Raw genomic sequence first — 19,933 nt, forward strand, 5'->3', positions numbered from 1 at the left:
TGCATGGCACTGGCAGACCCCTTCTTCACACCCCCAGATTTTGGGGGACCACCGTGGCCTCTCAGGGGGGAGGGTGAGTTGTGTTTTGGGGTCAAGCCCCAGCGGCTCCCACTGGCACCCCCAGGGTGTGGGATGGGGGTGTGCAGTGCTGTGCTGGTGTTTTGGGTGCCTGGGGGGTCCCTGCACTGCCATGTGCTGCCGTGGGGTGTTGTACCTCAGGCAGGTGTGACCCCGAGTCCAGAGGTGGGTGCTGCACCTCCAGGTGCTGGCCCACCCGTCTGTGTACCTGCAACACAGGTGTGCACCCATCAGTGCGCTCACCAGGGCCTGCGCGTGTTCCTGTGCCTGTCTGTGTGTACCTGTACACGCCTGGCACATGTGTGACCCACCCGTGTGCAGCTGGTGCCCACAGGTGTTCCTGTACCTGTGTGTGCCCACAGTGCTGTGCGGCCTGTCTGCACACGTGTGTGCAAACCCTCCCCCTGCGTGTACCTGTGCCACACCTGCCCGTGTGTGTACCTGTACACGCCTGGCACATGTGTGACCCACCCGTGTGCAGCTGGTGCCCACAGGTGTTCCTGTACCTGTGTGTGCCCACAGTGCTGTGCGGCCTGTGCCACACCTGCCCATGCACAACCCCTTGTGTGCATTCAGGGTTGTTAGCGGGTGCACCGCCTCCATTCCCGCATGTTTTGGGGTGCCAGGCCGCCGGCGCTGTGGGGCAGGGGCTGCCCCCGCCTCCCCACAGCCCTGCCCCATCACGCCGCTGTTGGCATCGCCCCCAGCCCAGCTCGGCCCCAGCCGGCCGCATCTCCCAGGAAACAGGATCCACAGCCAGGAGTTTCCGCTCAACTCGTGTGTGCCTCCCACAAAAAAAAAAAAAAAAAAAAAAAAAAAAAAAAAAAAAAGGGAAAAGAAAAAAACCCACCCTGACACCAGCACGGCCGTTAATCCTGCCCGGCTCATTCTGCTTTTCTTGTCTAGCCAGTTTCTAAAATTGGCCAAGGGAGGCAACTGGCTGCTCTCCCCCCACCCAGACCCCCCCTCGGTCCCCACCTGGTGCCCCCGGCGCGGTGTCAGCACCTGGGCCCGTCACCCCATGGGCTGGGGTCGGCGGCTCTGGTGCCCGGCGCGGGTGCGGGTGGGCACCAGCGGACCCAGGCCCCGGTGGGCGCATTGTCCGCACCCACTCTCCCTCCCGGCGGGCGCCCCCGTGCCGCCCCGGGCAGCCCCCCAGCCCCAGCGCCGGGGGAGCACGGCTGTGCCGAGCGAGCTCTCGGCACGGGCACGCGTCCATCTGGCGCCTTCCAAATGTTCCTGGCCTCGCAGGATCCCGGCTCCGCTTGGCGTTAACCCGCGGCGCCCCGGCGGGGAGCGGGGGGCGCCGGCCATCGCCGCTGCCACCCCCGGCCGCCGCCAGCGGGGTCTCGGGGGGCTGCGCGGCTGCCCGGGGTGCCGCTGCTGGGCTGGGGGCTGGCGAGGGCGGGCAGCGGAGCCCCCTCCCCGCGGGTGTTACTTGACCCGGCGTGGCCGGCGCTGGGCAGGGACGCACCGGGGCTGTGAGTCATGCTGTGGCTATAACGGGGAGCCCGGGAGGGGGGCCGCCACCATCTGCGCGGCCTCGGGGCTGCCAGCACCCCGCGGGGGCCCTGGGGTGCGCTGCCCGCGCCGGGCACAGCGCCCCGTGGCACCGCCGGGAGCGCCGGGGAGCGCCCGGTGCCCCGAGCTGGCACCCCAGCGAGGCGAGCCGGGGTGTCCCGCATCCCCCCGCAGGCAGGGACAGGGCAGAGGAGGGGACCCGGGGGCTGCTCGCCTCCCGCGCCGGCTCGACGGGGCGGGGGAACAAAGCTGGCACCGAGGGAAGAGCTAAATTTAGCCGCTCTCCCTGCTAGCTCCGAGCTGCGGCGCTGGGCTCCAGCCGGCCGAGGTGCCACCGTCGCTGCGGTCCATCTGCCGAGCCGCTCCTGGAGCCCCCCAGGCCAGCAGGGGGTCAGAGCCCTGCACGGCCGAGGGAGCTGGGCGATGCCGCGGGGGTCCCCTGAGCCCCCCGCACCCAGGGCAGCGGGGTGCCCACGGTCATGGGGGGGGGAGAGGGTCCTTGCAGAGGGAAGGGGCTCCCGACTGCCGGGATGGGCGATGGCTGGGTGGGATGGCCGCTGGAGGGGGACTGGTTGTTGTGGGGAGATGGTTTCTTGCGGGGGAGATGGGCGTTACAGGGAGATGGTCTTTGAGGGGTAGTCATTGAGGGGGAGATGGTCATTAGGGGGAGATGGTCATTACGGGGAGATGGTAATTAGGGGGAGATGGTCCTTGCAGGGGAGACAACTTCTTGTGGGGGAGAGGATCACGGCAGGCAAGATGGTCATGGCAGGAGAGGTGGTCCTTGTGGGGAATGAAGATGGTGCTTGAAGGCAACGTGGCCCTTGCAGGGGAGAGTCCTTGCAGGGCAGATGGCTTGTGGGGGAAATGGCCCTTGCAAGAGAGATGGTCCTGGCAGGGGAGATGGTCAGTGGCCATTGCAGGTGAGGTGGCTGTTTAGGGGAGATGGTTTCGTGCAGGGAAGATGGTCCTTGCAGGGAAGGTGGTCGTTTCAGGATAGATCATTTCTCCTGAGGGAGATGGTCCTTGCAGGGGAGATGGTTTCTCCAAGGGAGATGGTCCTTGCAGGGGAGATGGTTTCTTGCAGGAATAGGAGCCTGGCCAGGCCTCCCCAGCCCTGCCCACCTCAAGGGCACCGTGCCACGTTCTGGGGCTGGGGGCTGAGCCCATCACGGGTGCCACAGGACCCCAGGCCTGGAGGAAGCCCCCAGCTCCAGGAGAGCCCAGTGGCACACCCAGGGCCAGCCCAGGAGAAGGGCCGTGTCCCCTGAGCCAGCACTGTCCCAGCAGCAGGGGGGTGTCCCGGGGGTCCCTGCTGCCAGCAGCAGGGGGATTGCAGGGAAGTGAACTCCCACCAGGAATGAACACCCTCCTGCAGCTCTGGTTATGAGGAGATGTCAGGACCTTTGGCACCCCTCGTTTATAGCCCAGTGGCCTTGGACCCCCCTCCCAGCGCCAGGGCAGTCTGAGCCTGCCCTGGGGATGTGACACCCAGGCATGACGTGAGAGGGCAGAACCCAGGTGGGTTTGCCCCGCTTGCCAGCCAATCCCTTCTGGCACTGCAGTCCCTGAGCATCCCTGCAGTGCAGGGCAGGGACAGGGCCCCTCACCAGCGCCCTGCTCGGGGGGCACCCCAGAACAACCTCCCACAGCCCCACAAAGGGAGCTGGCGGCCAAGCAGCTCGCCTGGACCCGTTACCTAAGATGAAACCCAGGCGCCATCTGCTCCATCTCCTAATTAAGAGCATGGCAGAGGAGTCAGGGCAGCGGGAGGACGTGGTGACGGCAGGGGGGATGTGACAGCGGGGTTCCAGCCATGGGGTGACAGCTGAAGGAGGGGTCAGGGCTGCCTGCAGGCGCTGTGTGCCCCAGCACCCATCTGTGCCCACCCTTCTGCAGCTCTTGCCCTGCTCCCAGCCCCGGGGCGGGGGGTCCCCAGGGTGGGTGGGGGCTCTGGGAGCTGCCGGGGGTTCCCAGAGAGGACCCCAAACACCCCTGGCGCTGGTGGGTGCCCCTCCTCGGAGGAGGGCAGGCTGCTGGCAGGGGACGAGGTGCGGGAGGAGGAGGAGGGAGCAGGACCCGGTGCTTTGGGGTCCGCGGTGCTGAATTAGAGGGGATGTGGGGCCGGCCCGGAGGGGGTGAGCGCGGAGGGACCCCCCGCGCGGCTCAGGGAGGAGGTGGCCGCTGGGGGCTGGCTGGGGAACACGGAAACCCTCGGCGAGCGCCTGCCAGGAAGCTGTCACTGGAGGGGATTTTCCATTGGTGTCAGCAGGCGCAGGACGGGCTGGGGGGAACTCGTGGGGCGGGGGTTGGGGGCGCCTGGGAGGGAGCCAGGGGGGTGCGAGGCACGGGGCGCGGAGCGGACAAGCTCCCCGCTGCCCCAGGGCCCCAGGGGTCGGTGGGCAGGGGAGCTGCGCCCCCGTGATGAGCGGGAACGGGGGAGGAAAACCACCACGGTGCGAGGGAGAGGCACCGCCACGGCGTCCCCGTGTGCGACACCAGTGGGACACCCCCGTGCCACTCGGGGGGCAGGCAGGGCACCCCTGGCAGGCCAGCTGTGCCCAGGGACACGGGTGACAGCAGGAACCGGGGGGAGGGGGTGCGCTCAGGGCCACCCCGACCCTGGCAGCGCCCCGCGGTGCCCGGGGACCCCCGAGGCGTGGGGGCAATGGGGGGGCGCGGCCGGGCACGGGGCCCGGCGGGGCGGGAGGCGTGGGGCCAGCGTGTCCCCATCTGTGTGGCGGCTGTGTCCCTGCCGCCTGCCTGTCTCCCGGTGGCATCTCCGGCCCCACCCTGACGTCTGGGTGGCCTCGGAGCCGGGCACCAAACCACGTCCGTGTCCTGCGGGGCCATCCCTCCATCCCCCCGCCGCCACGCCGGTGCCAAGCCGCCCCTCCGTGCCCACCCTGTGCCAGCGCCGCGGGCCGGGGCTGCGGGCCAGCAGCCTCGGGGAGCTCGGGGGGGCTGGGGACGCCTGCAGCCCCCTGCACACTCATGCTGCCACCCCACGGCACCCTTCCCAGCCTGACTGGGGGGACTGGGGAGGTGGGGGACATGCTGCCCGCTTGGACGGGGCTGGGAGCAGCCTGGTGCTGGGAAGGGGTCCCCGGCCGTGGCAGGGGGCTGGAAGGAGATGGGCTTTAAGGTCCCTTCCAGCCCGAACCATTCCATGATTCTGATTCCTCTCGCCGCCAACCTCCGTCAAGCCTGAAACCGTTAAACTAATTAAAGCTTTGCAGCAGCAGGATTAAGCCCGGGCAGGGGAGGTGGGAGCCCAGGTAGTCGATTAGTTCACCAGGCGAGGATATTGGATTTCTGCGAGGCGAGTCAGCAGTCTTCGGGGGCTGTTATCTTTGCAGGGCTGCGGGGTCAGGAGGTGGGAAGCGGAGGTGACTGCAATCTCGCCCGCTTCATCCCCCCGCTCTTCATCCTCACCCCCCCGGCCCCGCCGCAGCACCCGGCCTGGCCGGCTCTCCCCCGCCCGCGGCGCCCATCTCTATCTCTGCTTCTCCCTCCGTCCCTCCTCGCTTGTGTGGTCTCGGCTGGTGTTTTGTAACCAGGGAGGAGAAAAAAAAATTAAAAGAAATTTAAAAAAAAAAAGGAAAAAAAAAAAAAAAAAAAAAGGGAAAAGGCCCTACCCCTGGCGAGGAAGCCAGGAATGGCGAGGTCCGGAGAGCCTAATGGGAAACATGTGGCGGCTGCCTGGGGCTGAGCGGGGAGGTGAAAGTGAGCGCGGCGGCGCGGCGAACATCCCGGTGCGCCCCGCTGCCCCCGCAGCCCCTCCCAGCACGGCCCCCTCCCAGTGCAGCCCCCTCCCCGCACAGCCAGCCCCCTCCCAGCGCAGCCCCCTCCCCAGCGCCGTGCGGGTCCCACCTGCGCTGCGCCCCGCGCTGGGTGGGTGGGTGGGTGTTCGGGGGTGCAGGTGGTCCCCTGGTGCTCTGCAGGGTGGTTGGCACGGGGCGAGGGCGGAGTCGCGGCGCACGGAGTGTCCCCCGCGTGTCACGGACGCGTGGCCCCCGTGGGACCGGGAGCAGGAGCGGGACACGGGCGGTGCGGGGCGAGAGCCGCGACCTGTGCCCAGCGCCGGCGGCACCCGGCCCCGCACACCGGGGGTGGCCAGGGACCCCCGCGCCCCGCTGGGGACCCCGCAGTGTTTGCACAGCTCCGTGCGCCACGGACACACCGGGGGACGGCGGCGCAGAGCTGGGGGGATGCATCCCGACACCCCCGACACCCCCCGAGACCCCGAACTCCCCGAGCAGCAGGACCAGCTCTCGGCGGCTGTTCTGGAAAAGCTCCCGTTTGTTTCCTTCCTGCCTGCCTCCCCTCCGACAGCTCCCTGGGCACACCAGCAGCCTCAGCAGAGACGAGACCGGTCTTTCTAGCACATATTTTCCTGCTCCACATAGCCCGTGGTGTAACTTTACACCGAGGTGCCCGCAGCTCCGCGGTGCCAGCGCTGCACCCAAAGGCTGGCGGGGAGACGGGGAAAGGGGGGGATGCGGATGGACTGACAGGTTTGAATTCTCTTTCCCTGCCTTGTTGATAAGTTGTCACGCTAATCCAGACACCGGGAAGAGCCTGGATCACGCCGAGCGGCTGCGTGTGTGTGTCTGCGGGTGTGTGCTGGGGGAGGGAGCCGAGCGCCGGGGATTCACACGCGGCGCTGGGGAGGGAAACAGGCGGGGGGGGCACTGCCAGGGGCCGAGGGGCTCCACCGTGCACCCTGTGCCACACGGGCAGCGCCTGGGGGTGCTCCTGCAGGAGAGTGGGGGGCCAGAGCTTCCTGCACACGCGTGTGCAATGTGCACACCCATGTGGAGGAGCACATGTGTGCCTAGAGGTGGTGGGGAGATGCTCCCCCTCACATGGGCAGGTCAAGGCATGGACACGGCGGGGAGGAAAGGGCTGTCCTGCCCCAAAACGCCACCCCGGGCATCTGAGATGGGGTAGGGGCACAACGTGGGTGTCCCCGTGGGCTGTGGCTTCGAGGGAGAGGCGTCAACGGGAGGCACACGGTGTGCCCGGCCCTGCGGGCACCCGAGGCAGCCGGGGCAAGTGGCACCCCAGGGGAGGGGGCCGCTGGGCTGATGTGCGGGGGTCTCTCTCTCGCAGATGGGAGCTCGGTCGCCTGCCAGCCCCTCGCACTGGAGAACGGTGCCAGCCCGCCAGCCGAGTGGTTCCCGCGTGCCCAGGGCTCCGGCCCCCGCCAGCCCGGCAGCGACGGCGACAGCAGGAGCTTCCGAGTGAACCTGCACTGCAAGCACCCCCGGAACAGGTAGCTGGGGGCCTCGCCCCAAAGCTGGGGTGCGGCGCCAAGGGGGGCTGGCGGCACCTCTTCTGTCCCTCCCTGTCCGGGAGACACAGGGCGAGGGGGGATCCCCGGCTCTGCTCAGCCCCCCGGATTGGGATTTTGGGATGAGCAGAGGGGCTGCAGCCCCTGTGCAGTGGGCACGTGGTGCCTGGCACCCATCCTGAGTGCCCGAGCCGCCCCACCACGACCCTCGCTATACCTCCTTCCCAAGAGGGGAAACTGAGGCAGGCGCCACAGAGGGGCGTCCCGCCGAGGGGAGGGGTGGCCCGGGCGGTGTCCCCGCGGGTGGGGGGTGCAGCCGCGCGCGGGGTGCCCGCGGGTGGGTGGGAGCCGGGGGGATGTGGGGTGGGATGTGCCGAGCACCTCCTCGGGCCAAGCCCCCCCGCGTGTCCGAGCGCGGCTCGCCGGGGACACCTAGTGGCAGCGCCACCAAAGGACCCCGCGCCCCCCGCCCCGCCGAGGGGTGCTGGTGCTGCTGGGGGTGGGAGGGGGGCGTCAACCTGTCCCCTCTGTCTCCCAGATGAGAGGCAGCCTCCCCTCTTTGCCCACCCCCCGTGACGCCACGGTGGTGGGCGGCCATGGGAGCACGGGAGGCTCAGCCCCCAGTGTGCCCCGTGGAGGGACTGGCACGGGGGTGGCGGGCACTTCAGTGAGCCCCCCCTGCGTGGGGCTGACCCCGCACACCCTTTCCTTTGCAGAGAGCTCAAGTGCAGTAGCAGGAGCAGCAGCAAAGCCGAGGGTAAGTTCTAGCCCTCCCCGCAGACACCCAAACTCTTCCCTAGGGTGGGGTGGGGAAACCCAGACCCTCACCCCTCTGGACCTGGGAGGGGGCTCTGTGCCGGAGTCTGGCACGAGCGGTCCTGGTGTGGGGAGGACATCCAGCCCCCCCCTGGAGCTGGGGAAGGCATCCCATTCCCCCAAGGCCCCATTTTCCCAGCTGTGAGCAGGGCTGTCACATTCCTGCAGTGCCAGTCGGGTCCTTGCTGCTGACAGGGCAGAGGGAGCCGGGGGATGGATACGGGGACCTCATCCCTGAGAACAGCGGGTTGGAGTGAGGCTCTGCTGGCTGTTCTTGGCTGGCAGTGCCTGCGGAGCCTCACCGTGCCCCTCTCTGCCGCCCACAGGTCCTGGTGTCACCTTCCCTGACCCCCATGTCAGCAACTGCTCGGCCAAGCGGCACGCGGGGGAGGAGGAGGCCAGGATGCGCGTGAAGCCCCCGGGCCCAGTGGTAACGACCAGCGTTGTGCGCGGCTCGCCCGACTACGTCCGAGAGCCCAAATTCTACCCGCCGGGACACCCGGTGCAGCGGCCCCCCGCCTGCCCGGCCGAGAAGGCGTTGTCCTGCAGCGTGCTCAGCTTCCCTGAGGGCTCGTGCCCCGCGCTCGGCCGGGAGCACCAGGCAGGCTCGCTGCTGCACGGCGACCCGGCCGACCGCTGCCAGAGCGTCCACGGGGGCACCAAGGCGGCCGAGGAGCTGCTGGGCTGTGCCGGGGAGCCCCGGATCCTGGGGGGCAGCGCGGAGGAGGCATCTGCCCGCGATCGGGCGCCCAAAACCTTCCCCAACGCGACGCTGGCCTCGGGCCGCTGCAACGTAGACGGCATCCTCGCCTTGCTGCGGAGCAAGTGCGGCAACGGGCACATCAACCTCCACCCCGTGGTGCAGCTCATCGACATCATGAAGGACCTCAACCGCCTCTCGGAGGACCTCAAGAACAGCGGGGTGCACCTGGACTGTGGCAGCCTCCGCGGCGGCGGCGGGGCTCACGAGGACAGCCGCCTCCTGCCCGCTGACCGTGACCTCCAGTACAGCTTCTTCTCCTCACCCTCCCTGGCCAACAGCATCCGCAGCCCCGAGGAGCGGGGGGTGCTCCTCAAATCCGACCCGTCGCGGCATCCCCGGCCCCCAGCGCGTGACGGAGAAGCTGACGGAGGCGCGGGGAGCACCCCGCAGCCCCCAGGACACGGCGTGGGTGTGGGGGATGTCTCCAAAGCCCCGGCGGATGAAGCTGGCTGCTCCCAGCCCGATGCCAGCGATTACTCGGAACTGGCTGAGGCGGACATCCTGAACGAGCTGGCCTCCCTAGCTTGCCCGGGGACGCAGCTGCTGGAGTCGCAGGCGATGGAGCCGCAGCCCCAGTTGCTGCCAGCCCAAGAGCTGGACTCCCAATCCCGGCTGTTGGATTCCCAGTCCCTGGAGTCACAGCCCCAGCTGCTTGATTCGCAGAGCCTGGAGCCGCTGCCAGAGTCGCTGGAGCTGCAAAACCTGGAGCCATTGGGGCTGCAGTCGCTGGAGCCGCTCTCTGAGTCTCTGGAGCTGCAGTCGCTGGAGCCTCTGTCCGAGTCGCTGGAGCTGCAGTCACTGGAGCCACTGGCGGAGCCTCTGGGGCTGCAGACCCTGGAGCCACTGCCCGGAGCGCTGGAGCCCCCGCTGCTGCCCACTGAGCCCTCGCTGCTGGAGCCACAGCCCCTGGGAACGGTCTCGGAGCTGCTGGAGGCACAGCCGGGCACCGGGGACCCTCTGCGGCCCCACGGGCTGCAGCCCCGGCTCGGGGGGTGTCCCCTGAGCACCATGGTGAAGCGGGCCCCCTGTGGGGGCCGGGGGGCCGGGCGGTGTGGCGAAGACCACCGCAAGTACGCCCTGCGCCGGACAGATAAGCCAAAGATGCTGTGCCGCCGGAGGAGGGCGGGGCGAGGCCGCCGGGTGGACATTACCCCCGAGAGCCACGTCCTGTCCCCCCTCACCCTGCCCGCTGAGATGCCCCCCGGGCCTGAGGAGCCTGACACCCCAGTGCTGAGCCCCCCACCGCCACCGCCGCCCACCACGCTGGACCCCAACGAGATGCCCAAAGCCCCCGCGGCAGGGAAGAAGAGCAAGTGCCGGGGGGTGAGGAAGATGGTGGTGAAGATGGCCAAGATCCCCGTGTCCCTGGGGAGGAGGAACAAGACCACCTACAAGGTGTCATCACTCAGCAGCAACTTGAACCTGGAGGGGAAGGAGCTGGCGGCCAGCAGCTCCATGGAGCCCACGCCGCTGCTCAAGATGAAGAACAACGGGCGCAACGTGGTCGTGGTGTTCCCCCCTGGCGAGATGCCCATCATCCTGAAGCGCAAGCGGGGCCGGCCTCCCAAAAACCTGCTGCTGGGCCAAGCCAAGCCCAAGGAGCCCACCCCGGAAGTGAAGAAGAGGAGGAGGAGGAAGCAGAAGCTGGCCTCGCCCCAGCCCTCCTACATCGCCGACACCAATGACAGCAAAGCCGACTACTCGGACGTGTTGGCCAAGTTGGCCTTCCTCAACCGGCAGAGCCAGTGCTCGGGGCGCTGCTCGCCGCCCCGCTGCTGGACCCCCAGCGAGCCCGAGTCCATCCACCAAGCCCCCGACACCCAGAGCATCTCCCACTTCCTGCACCGTGTCCAGGGCTTCCGCCGGCGCGGCGGCAAGGCGGGGGGCTTCGGGCGCGGGGGGAGCCACGCTGCCCGTGCCACACGCTGCTCCTTCAGCGACTTCTTTGAGGGCATCGGGAAGAAGAAGAAAGCCCCCACTGCCCTCCACGCTGACCCCGTGCACCCCCGCAAGCGCGGCCGGCTGGAGCCCGACCCCGTGGGCAAGCCCAAGAGGAAGCGACGGGCGCGCAAGAACGGGGCCCTGTTCCCCGAACCCAACTCCGGGCAGAGCTTCGGGGACGGCCCCGCCGCAGAGTGGGGCGCGGGGGAGAAGGGCAGCCCCTGGGCCCCTCACCACGGCCACCCCGGCGGCCAGGCTGGACGCAACGGTGGCTACCAAGGGGCCGAGGCGAGACCCTTCCATGCTGCGGGGCTGGAGTCGGGCTCCTCCGGCCGTGCTGGTTTCTACGCCAGCAGCGCGCCGTCCTCGCAGACAGAGGCCGGGCCGGAGCGGCACAGCCTCTTCACCGGCTACTTCCGCTCCTTGCTGGACTCGGATGACTCCTCCGACCTGCTGGACTTCGCCCTCTCCGCGTCCCGCTCTGAGTCCCGCAAGTCGGCGGCCGCCTACACGGCCCCGCCGGCCGCGCTGCCCGGCCAGCGGGGCATGGCTGCCTACACCGCCCGCGGCGGCAAAGTGGCGGCGGCCAACCCCGGCGCCGAGGCCGCCTTCCACGCGGCCATGCAGGGCCGGCCGGCCTTCCCGCCCGGCCGCGCCTCCAGCGGCTACGGGGTGACCCAGGGCTCGTCGGAGTGCCGGGGCACCGAGTCCTTCCCCAAGCTGGCCCCGCCGTCGGCCGTGTCCCGGTCACCCACGGCTCACCCGGCGGCCAGCGGCACCCCCGGCTACTCCCCGTACGGCAGCTACGGCAGCGCCGGGCAGAGCGTGGCCCCCGCCAGCGTGTTCCCACCAGGAAAGCAGTACCCGTCAGCACAGGACTGCCCCAACAGCAAGGACTGCAGCTTCGCCTACGGCAGCGGCAGCAGCCTCCCGTCCTCGCCCAGCAGTGCCCACAGTGCCGGCTACGCGCCACCCACAGCTGGTCCCAGTTTGCCGCTGGGAAAAGCCGCCTTCTTCAACAGTGCCGAGCAGGGGGGGCAGTTCTCCAGCGCCGCGCACACCCCCCTGCGCTGCGACAGCCGGGCCAGCACCGTCTCGCCCGGCGGCTACATGGTGCCCAAGGGGTCAGCATCCTTCCAGCCCTCGCCTGAAAATTGCCGGCAGTTCCCCAGCGCCGCGCCGTGGGCCTTCCGGCAAGGCTACGGTGGGTTGGATTGGAGCTCAGAAGCCTTCAGCCAGCTCTACAACCCGGGCTTCGAGTGCCACCTCAATGAACCCAATGTCATCCTGGACATCTCCAACTACACCCCGCAGAAAGCCAAGCAGCAGACGGTCTCTGAGACCTTCTCGGAGTCCTCCTCCGACAGCACCCAGTTCAACCAGCCGGCTGGTTACCGGCGCGCCAACAGCGAGGCGTCCTCCAGCGAGGGCCAGTCCAGCCTCTCCAGCCTGGAGAAGCTGATGATGGACTGGAATGAGGCATCCTCTGCCCCTGGCTACAACTGGAACCAGAGCGTCCTCTTCCAGAGTAACTCTAAGCCCGGCCGAGGCCGGCGGAAGAAGGTGGATATGTTCGACACCTCCCACCTGAGCTTCTCCTCCTCTTCCTCTTCTTCCTCCGTGTACCCCTCCAAGAGGAACACGGGACCCCGGCAGCCCCGGGGTTCCCGAGGGGCTTGTGCCTCCAAGAAGGAGAGGGGGACGGGCAAAACCAAGTTCCCCACCAAGTCGCAGGCGGTGAACCCGCTCTTCCAGGACAGCACGGACCTGGGCTTGGACTACTACAGCGGGGACAGCAGCATGTCCCCCCTGCCCTCCCAGTCCCGGGGCTTCGGGGTGGGGGAGCGGGACCCCTGTGACTACACCGGCCCCTACTCCATGAACCCCTCCACCCCCTCGGATGGGACCTTTGTCCAGGGGTTCCAGAGCGACTCCCCTGGTTTGGGGCAGCCGGATTTGGAGAGCAAGCACTTCCCTGCCCTCCCACACCAGCTGGCGGCCCCCGGCCAGCAGACTGTGTTCGAGGCCGGCTTGCAGAAAGCCTTCTCGCCCAACTGCTCCCCGACCTTGGCCTTCAAGGAGGACCTCCGGGCAGGCAGCATCCGAAAGCTGCCCGCCTGCGACTCGCTCAAACACAGCATGCAGGGGGGGGCCCTGCCGCACGCCCCGCACCTGGCCTGCCGCGACCTCCCCATGCCTCAAGCGCACTATGACTCCCCCAGTTGCAAAAATCCCCCGTACTGGTATTCCCCCAACGCCAGCACCCGCAGCCCCTCGTACGACGGCAAGGCGGGGGCTGGGATGCTGGTAGACTTCATGGGCAGGACGGACCCCCCGTGTCTGAACCCCCACTTGAGCAGCCCAAGCAGCACCCACCCCTCCAAGGGCGAGAAGGAGCCCTTGGAGATGTCCCGGGCTCACCACCGAGGACCCTACGCTTGTCCCTTGATCAATGACTTGAACATCTCCCCCGTACCGAGAGACTCAATGTTGCAGCTGCAGGACAACTACAGGTACCCCAGTTTTGCACCCCAAGGGCACCCCGTCATGGCCCCCACCCAGAAGAGCGGGTTTTTGGGACCCATGGTAGAGCAACAACACCCCGAGGACACTTTTACGGTCACCTCATTGTAGTGTCTGCTGACGTGCCAACGGGACAACGAGGTTTTGTTACAGGGTAGGTGGGGGAGAACCTGGGAGCAAGGGTGGCAGAGGGGGACACAGGCGACCCTCAGGGCCCTTCTCATCGTGTCCCCCTCTCTCTCCATGTTGTGTTTCTCTTTCAGAGGTAATTTAGCCAGCACTTTTTTCTGGAACACTTTTCAAGTTCTGTATTTAACTGGGATTGGAACCGTTTGTTTGTTTTCTTAAAAAAAAAAAAAGAAAGAAAAAAAAAAGAAAAAAAAAAGGAGAAAAAAAGAAAAAAAGGAGAAAAAAATATAAAAAAGATAAAAAATAAGTGAAACAAAAGGAAAAAATTAATAATAATGGATGAAGAGAGAAACCCCCCGTTTTTCCCCCTCCGCACTCAAACCCGCTCCGCCTGCCAACCTCCGGCTCTGCTTCCCGGACTGCCGCCCCCCCGCCCCGCAGCAGGACAATCGGATGGACGGACAGACGACGGACGGACGGACACAGCGCAGGGGCGCGGGCAGGAGGGGGTCTGGGGGTCAGCGCTGGGTGCCCCCTGCCCGCAGCCCGGCCGGGGGAGGCTGCCTGGGGATTTTTCTTTGGCTCGTCCCTCCGCGCCCGCCCGCGCCGCGGGGCTGCTCCTGCCGGACGGACAGGACGGTGCTGCCGAGGCGCTGACCCCTGCCAGGCCCTGGCAGCGTCGCCAGCGGGGCTCGGAGACGCCTCCGTCACCAGGTGAGTGCCAGCTGTGTTCCCACCCGGGGCGTGCTGGGTGCTCTGACCCACCTGCACCCACCTCGGGGTGCCCCCGGCCCCTTCTGGGCTCAGCAGCTGGTCTGGGTCAAGCATCACACTGGGGACCCTGCGGGCTCCGGTGCCAGGGGTGGCTGGAGCGGGGCTGTGCCAGGGCTGAGGGTGTGGGGTGCCCCAGCCCCTGTTCGGGTGCCAGCTGGGGCGAGCAGGACCCGAGAGCCCCGGGTACGTGGGCAGACAGGAGCGAGCAGCACTGCAGGGTGGGAGGGGAAGGAGCCCAGATCCCCTGGGACAGGGCTGCCAGACTGGGGGAGCAGGACCCCAGAGCCCTGAGTGCTGGGTGCCAGACTGGGGGGAGCAGGACCCCAATCCTTGGGTATGTGGGTGCCAGATTGGGGGAGCAGGACCCCAGACCCCTGAGTGCTGGGTGACAGACTGGGGGGAACAGGACCCCAGAGCCCTGAGTGCTGGGTGACAGACTGGGGGGAGTAGGACCCCAATCCTTGGGTATGTGAGTGCCACACTGGGGGGATCAGGACCCCAGCCCGGGTGTGTGGGTGCCAGATTTGGGGGATCAGGACCCCAGCCCCGGGTGTGTGGGTGCCGGATTTGGGGGATCAGGACCCCAGCCCCGGTCTGTGGGTGCCAGACCCCAGGTGGGCGGGTGCTGGCTGGCTGGGGGTGGGCAGGCACCCCAGGGTGAGACCCTCACTCCTCTCTCCGTCTCCCCCCAGCCCTGCACCCCCCCGCCCATCCCGGAGCAGAGAGCAGAGCAGAGGAGAGGAGGGGGCTGCCTCCGGAGGGGACCCCGGCCCCGCCGCCCCCGCTTCGCCCCCGGCCCCGCCTCGGCCGTGGCGCCGGCGCCGCGTTCTCTCTCTCCTCCCAGCCAGAAGCAGAGGGACTCTTTAAGTTCTATTTTTTATTTGATTAATTTTCATTTTCTGCACAAAACCAGCAATTGTAAATACTTTTGAAGAAAAGAAGTTAAAAAAAAATGTTTAAGGATAAAAAAAAAAAAATTCAAAAAGCTGAAAAATCACCAAAAAAAAAAAAAAAGAGAGAGAATCATGCACCGGAGGGAGAATCCAAAAATGATGGAGAACAGGCCTAAAGCATCCAAGAGGTGAATATGCAGCAGAAAAGAGCAAAACCCCCCCCAGTATGCACTGAGAAAAATTTATTTACAGATCGAGCAACAAAAAAAAAAAAAAGAAAAAAAAAGAAAAAAGTGACAATAACCTATTTATTGTATATAATGTTTTATTATAAATCGTGTCTTGTATATTGCATTCTGTACATCTGCTGTGGTTTTGTGGTGTGCAACTTCCGCATGGGTTCCTTGGGTTTCCGTTGCCTTTTTTTTAATGATTCAATGATGATTTGAGTTTTATTTTTATTATTATTCTGAAGAACGAAGGCGGGTTTTTGATTTTTCCAAATTTGTATAAAAAAAAAAAGGAATTAAAAAAAAAAAAAAAAGAAAAACTTTTAAAAAAAGGAAAAAATAAGGAATAAATCAATCACAGACCCTCTTGGTGGGGAGGGGGAGCGGGGGGGCTGGGGTAAAGGGGGGTCCCTTTCCCGGGGTCCCCGAGGCGGTGGCGGTGACGAGCTCAGGGTGTGGGTGCGTGTGTGGGTGCCAGGTGGGCTTTGGGGTCCTCTCCTCCCACAAACTCCCTGTGTGTCCCCCCCTCCTCAAGAGTTTGGCAATCTCTGTGCAGCTTTGTGGGTTGTGCAAAAAAAAGAGAAAACACACACACACACACAAAGAGAGGAAAAACACCCTGAAATGGATAAAAAAGGCAAAATTCACCAAAAAAAAAAGAGGAAAAAAATGGGAAAAGTACCCAAATTTGGTCAAAACACCCCTCCTTCCCCACCCCCCCAGCTGCCCTGTGCAGTGCTTGTGCTGCCCTGGCCAGAGGGGCCCCCCGTGAGCCCCCCCGGCCCCCGCTTTGCCCCTCAAACGGTCTTTTTGTGTTATTTAGGAAGGAATTTTTAATAGGCACTTTTTTTATATTAAAAAGAAACCTATATATTGAGCGATGCCCGCTGCTTTCTTGCTTCTCTTTTTGGGGGGCGCGGCCTGGCCGTGCCGGGGGCGCTGCCCCTCCCGGGATTCCGGGGGGTCTGGCGGAACTGCACCAAGAAAGCTGAATTTTGGCACCCGGGGGGCAGTGCCAGCGGGCCCGGCGGCACTCTGGGGACCCCGGGGGCTCTGCAGGCGGGAGGGGTGCCCACCCCTCCCTGGCACCGCCGGGGAAGGGGCACAGGAGCACGGGCGGCCTCCCGGTGGTGGATGGGAGGAGCGTCAGCGCCAGAAAGGAGCAAAAAAAAAGCAGGAAAATAAGGACAAAACAAATAAAATTGAGACATGCAGCAACTTCCAGCCTGGGAAGGTGAAGGCAGCAGGAGAGGGGGGCCGGGGGTGCGGGCACCTGTGGGTGGGAGAGGGGAGCGGTGCCAGAGGGGTCGGGGGTGTGGGGGGGCTTGGGCAGGGGGTTTTTGTAAACAGCCACAATATTCCCAGCCTAAAGGAATGTCATAATATAACCGTAAGGGGGAAAAAAAAAAAAAAAAAAAAAAAAAAAAAGGAGCAGGAGAGCAGAGAGGTTTGGGCCGGGGGATTTGGGGGGCCGGAGGAGCAGGGGGTTCAGGCAGGGGGTTTGGGCAGGGAGGTTTGGGCAGGGGGAGCAGGGGTTGCTGTAGAGAGGAGCACACAGCTCATGCTGATGGGGGGAGTGGGGGGGTCGGGCGTGCCAGCACCACCCCAGCCCGTGGAGATGCTGAAGGGGTGGGGGGATGCTGGGGGACCCCCTTTGCTGGGGGGCTGCTGGCGAGGGTGGGACGAGGGCTGTAGCCCCTCCTTCCTCACACAGGGTGATGGGCTGGGGGGAAACGGGGCCCATCGGGGGCACCCCGGTGTTGTGCTTCCACCCTGCTGGGCACCAAATGTCCCCTGGCTGTGACAAAACCAGGGAAACTGAGGCACGGGAGCAGGGTGGGGGGTGCAGCCATCCGTGCCTGCAGCCAGCAGCCATCCCAAGGTGCTGAACCCCCCCTCTGGCTCCTCCATCCCCTCCTGGCTGGTTTTTGGGGGTCCATGGTCCTTCATTCCCAGCTTGGCTCCATTATGATGCTTCCCACGAGCATCAAATTTACTCTTTCCCTCCCATTTTTCCTCTCTCCCATTTCAGGTCACAACAAGCAGCACTGAAAGATGATGAAATCCCCCCCAGTAGGTAAATCCCACCAGGAAGCATCACCTGGCACACCAGGGCCTCGCTGGGTATGCCTGGCTGCTTGGACCACAGCTGGATTTCACTTATTTTATTATTTTTTGTCTTTTTTTAAAGCCTCAATTATATCTCTCAAGCAGCATGAGCCACTCTGGAGCCTGAAAAACCTCGTGATGGGGCTGATTGTTGGGGATTGATCAGCCCAGCCCAGCACCGCCTGCGTTTGCTGGGGAAGGGAGGAAAAAGCTCAAAATTTGGGGGGGAAATGATGGTTTTGCTGGTTTTTTTGTTTGTTTAGCATGGATTTTGGAAGGTTTCTGGGAGCTGTGTTAGGGTGAGTCCGGCATGGCCACGTGCTGTGCAGGGACGGGGGGTGAGCCGGGTCCTGGTGCCTGGCTGTGCCTCGGGATGGAAATGATGGTTTTAATTAAGCAGCTCTGCCGGGAGGAGGGCTCTGGCCTCGCAGGATCTTCAGCTGGGAGAGCAGGCGTGCTGCAGGCCCCGGGGCTGAGGGGTGCTCACGTCAGAGGGGCCAGAGCCCACGGGGGACAAGGGTCTGGGGACCCCCGGGGCGTCCAACCCCCACCCGGCAAGGGCAGCTCTGCCTCCATTTCCACTTTTCCCGTCCCCTCGGAAACACGGCAGGAATTGCCCCCCTGCCCCGGCCGTGCCCATCACCTGGGCCGCAGCCGGGGGAACTCCCCGTTCCCGGCGCTGCGGGACGCTGCGCATGGACGCGCACGTGTTGCACACCGTGGGCACGGGCACGGCGGCACAGGGGATGCCCCTGGCCGTGCCAGGCTCCCCGGCGGGGCCGTGTCCCCCGGGCAGCAGCAGGAGCCGCCCTGGCCCCGCAGGGCTGGAGCTGCCGGCAGCTCCGGACACCCCCTTCTCCTTCAAATTAATGGCTGTGCCGTGAAGAAAATTGAAGCCATTATTCTTCGCTCGCATCCTTTATACCCACCAACTTCAACCACTTGACATGCTAATCACAGCTAACGAGGGAGGGAGGCGATTTCCCACGTCAGACCCGCAATCCAGCGGAGCCGGGCGGGGAGCGGCTCCGTGCGGGGGCACGGGCACCCCCAGAGCCCCCCTGTGCCCCCTTGCCAGCAGCAGCAGCCCGGCTGGCAGCCCCTCGGCCCCAGTGAAGCCCCCAGGGCTGGTGTCACCCCCGAGTGCTGCGGTCCCGCACAGCCGGGATGGGTGCGTGGGTGCCGCCGGTGCCACCCGTGGGTGCCAGTCCGGCCCTGCAGCACCAGACCACCCCTGCTTTCCCCGGAGGAAGGGCCAGGCGCGTGGCAGGCGCTCCCGAGGCCGTGTGTGTGTCTGTCTGTCTGTCCCGGGGGCTGCGGGGTCCAGCCGCGCTCCCCGCGCCCGCCTGTCCACCCCGCGCTGGATGCAGCCCAGCCGCCAGCCGGGCAGAGAGCTCTGGAGTCCATTAACATTCCCCGGAGCCATCTAATCCCCCTCTCTGCCCTGGCTCTGGCTTTCGCTCGGGTTTTAATCAAGCCCAGCCTGGCGCCTCTGCAATCAGGGGGCGGATGGCACCCAGCTCCCCGCGGGCACAGGGCGCTGCCACCCCCGAGGGTGCCAGCGAGGAGGGGGCAGCCGGGGCAGGGCGTTCGCTGGGGTCTCCGCTCTCTGGTAATTTTAAAAGGCGTTTTGGAGCCAGAGGAGCTGAGCTCAGCAGAGCCAGGGCCAGCAAAGCCAGGGAATAAAAGCACAGGCGGCTGCAGGGTTGTTATTAATATTTGCTGGGTGGTGGCGGAGGGAGGGCTCGGCACCGGGGGGGGATAGCGGGCTGGGGTCCCTGGGAGGGGAGGGGGATTTGGCAGCTGGATGCAGGGTCCCTTCCCAGCACCCCAGTGGTGGGTGGGGGGTGCAGGATCCGTGCCAGCACTCCTGGGGCTCAGCTGGGGCAGGGGGTGATGCTCCCACCCCAACACCCCTGAAACAGCACTGGGGCTCAGCTGGGGCATCGTGGGGGCTGCAGGACCCCCGGGGTGACTCCCTGGGGACAAGGAGGGCGCAGGGGGGCACTGCTGGCATCGTCCCTGGGCAGCAGAAGGCACAGGGGCACCTGGGGTGCTCAGCCGAGCTTCCTGGGGCTTTCCTGCTGTGAAGGACATGGGAGCTGAGAGGGCAGAGCCGCCGTGGGGGTCCTGAGTGAGCCCCCCTTGGCCGAGCTGGGGCTCTGCAGGGTCATGACAGCCTCGCCGAGAGGGAGGGAGCCGGGAGCGGTGCTGGATCCCCGGGATGGCAGTGGGGCTGCACGGGGGGTGTGGGGATGTTGGGAGGGGGAGCCACGGGCAGCACGGGAGTTTTGGGGGGCAGCTGAGGGGCAGAGCGTTTGTTTTCCAGGCCCTGGTGTGAGTTATCAGCAGCGGCAGAAGCACGGCGCTCCCTGGCCGGGAGTTCACGCCGGCTCCTCGGGGAGGGATTAAGGGGATTATATTATTATTTGTTATCACTGAGGGGGGGAGGAAAAAGAAGAAACCTCCGTGGCTGGGAACTCTGCCTAATCTGTGCACAGATTAGCTTCCTGCCTCCCCGGCAGGGATGGGCTCCCTGTGCCCGTCCCACGGCAGCGGGAGCCCAGGGGGTGACACGGGGCCGTGGGCAGGGACACTGTGCCCAGGGATGGTGAGAGCCACCCCAAGGCTCTCAGTGAGGGTGAGCTCAAGGCCACAGCCAAGGTTTTCCATCTCCTCTGGCCGTGGTGGGGGGATCTTGGATGGTTTGGGGGATCTTGGCAGGCTCAGAGGGAGCTGGAGCTCAGCTTGGCAGCACAGGCAGGGGATTTGTGCCTCCCTCAGCACTGGGATGAGGGAGAGAGCCCCCAGAGACATCCCAGCATCCCCAGAGGATGCTCAGCCCCGATGGGTCCTGTGC

At 65.7% G+C, this 19,933-nt stretch overlaps 1 protein-coding gene across 5 annotated transcripts in view; it reads left to right on the forward strand.

Moving 5' to 3' along the window:
* AHDC1 (AT-hook DNA binding motif containing 1) overlaps nucleotides 1-15,018 on the forward strand; it is a 49,504-nt gene extending 34,486 nt beyond the window's left edge. For 4 of the 5 annotated variants that reach the window (XM_039733617.1, XM_039733614.1, XM_039733616.1 and 1 more), the window contains 5 exons: nucleotides 6,715-6,877; nucleotides 7,612-7,652; nucleotides 8,038-13,092; nucleotides 13,202-13,781; nucleotides 14,534-15,018. In XM_039733617.1, coding sequence (XP_039589551.1) covers nucleotides 8,115-13,049 — 4,935 coding nt within the window. In that variant the 5' untranslated portion in view covers nucleotides 6,715-6,877; nucleotides 7,612-7,652; nucleotides 8,038-8,114 and the 3' untranslated portion in view covers nucleotides 13,050-13,092; nucleotides 13,202-13,781; nucleotides 14,534-15,018. Of the gene's footprint in view, nucleotides 1-5,493; nucleotides 6,205-6,714; nucleotides 6,878-7,611; nucleotides 7,653-8,037; nucleotides 13,093-13,201; nucleotides 13,782-14,533 lie in introns of those variants that run through there. The other variant, XM_039733615.1, reaches the window with a different exon arrangement.
* The last annotated feature ends 4,915 nt before the right edge of the window (nucleotides 15,019-19,933 follow it).

This window comes from Passer montanus, unplaced genomic scaffold, assembly GCF_014805655.1.
Source record: "Passer montanus isolate IOZ18808 unplaced genomic scaffold, ASM1480565v1 scaffold89, whole genome shotgun sequence".
Classification (NCBI taxonomy): Eukaryota; Metazoa; Chordata; class Aves; order Passeriformes; family Passeridae; genus Passer; species Passer montanus.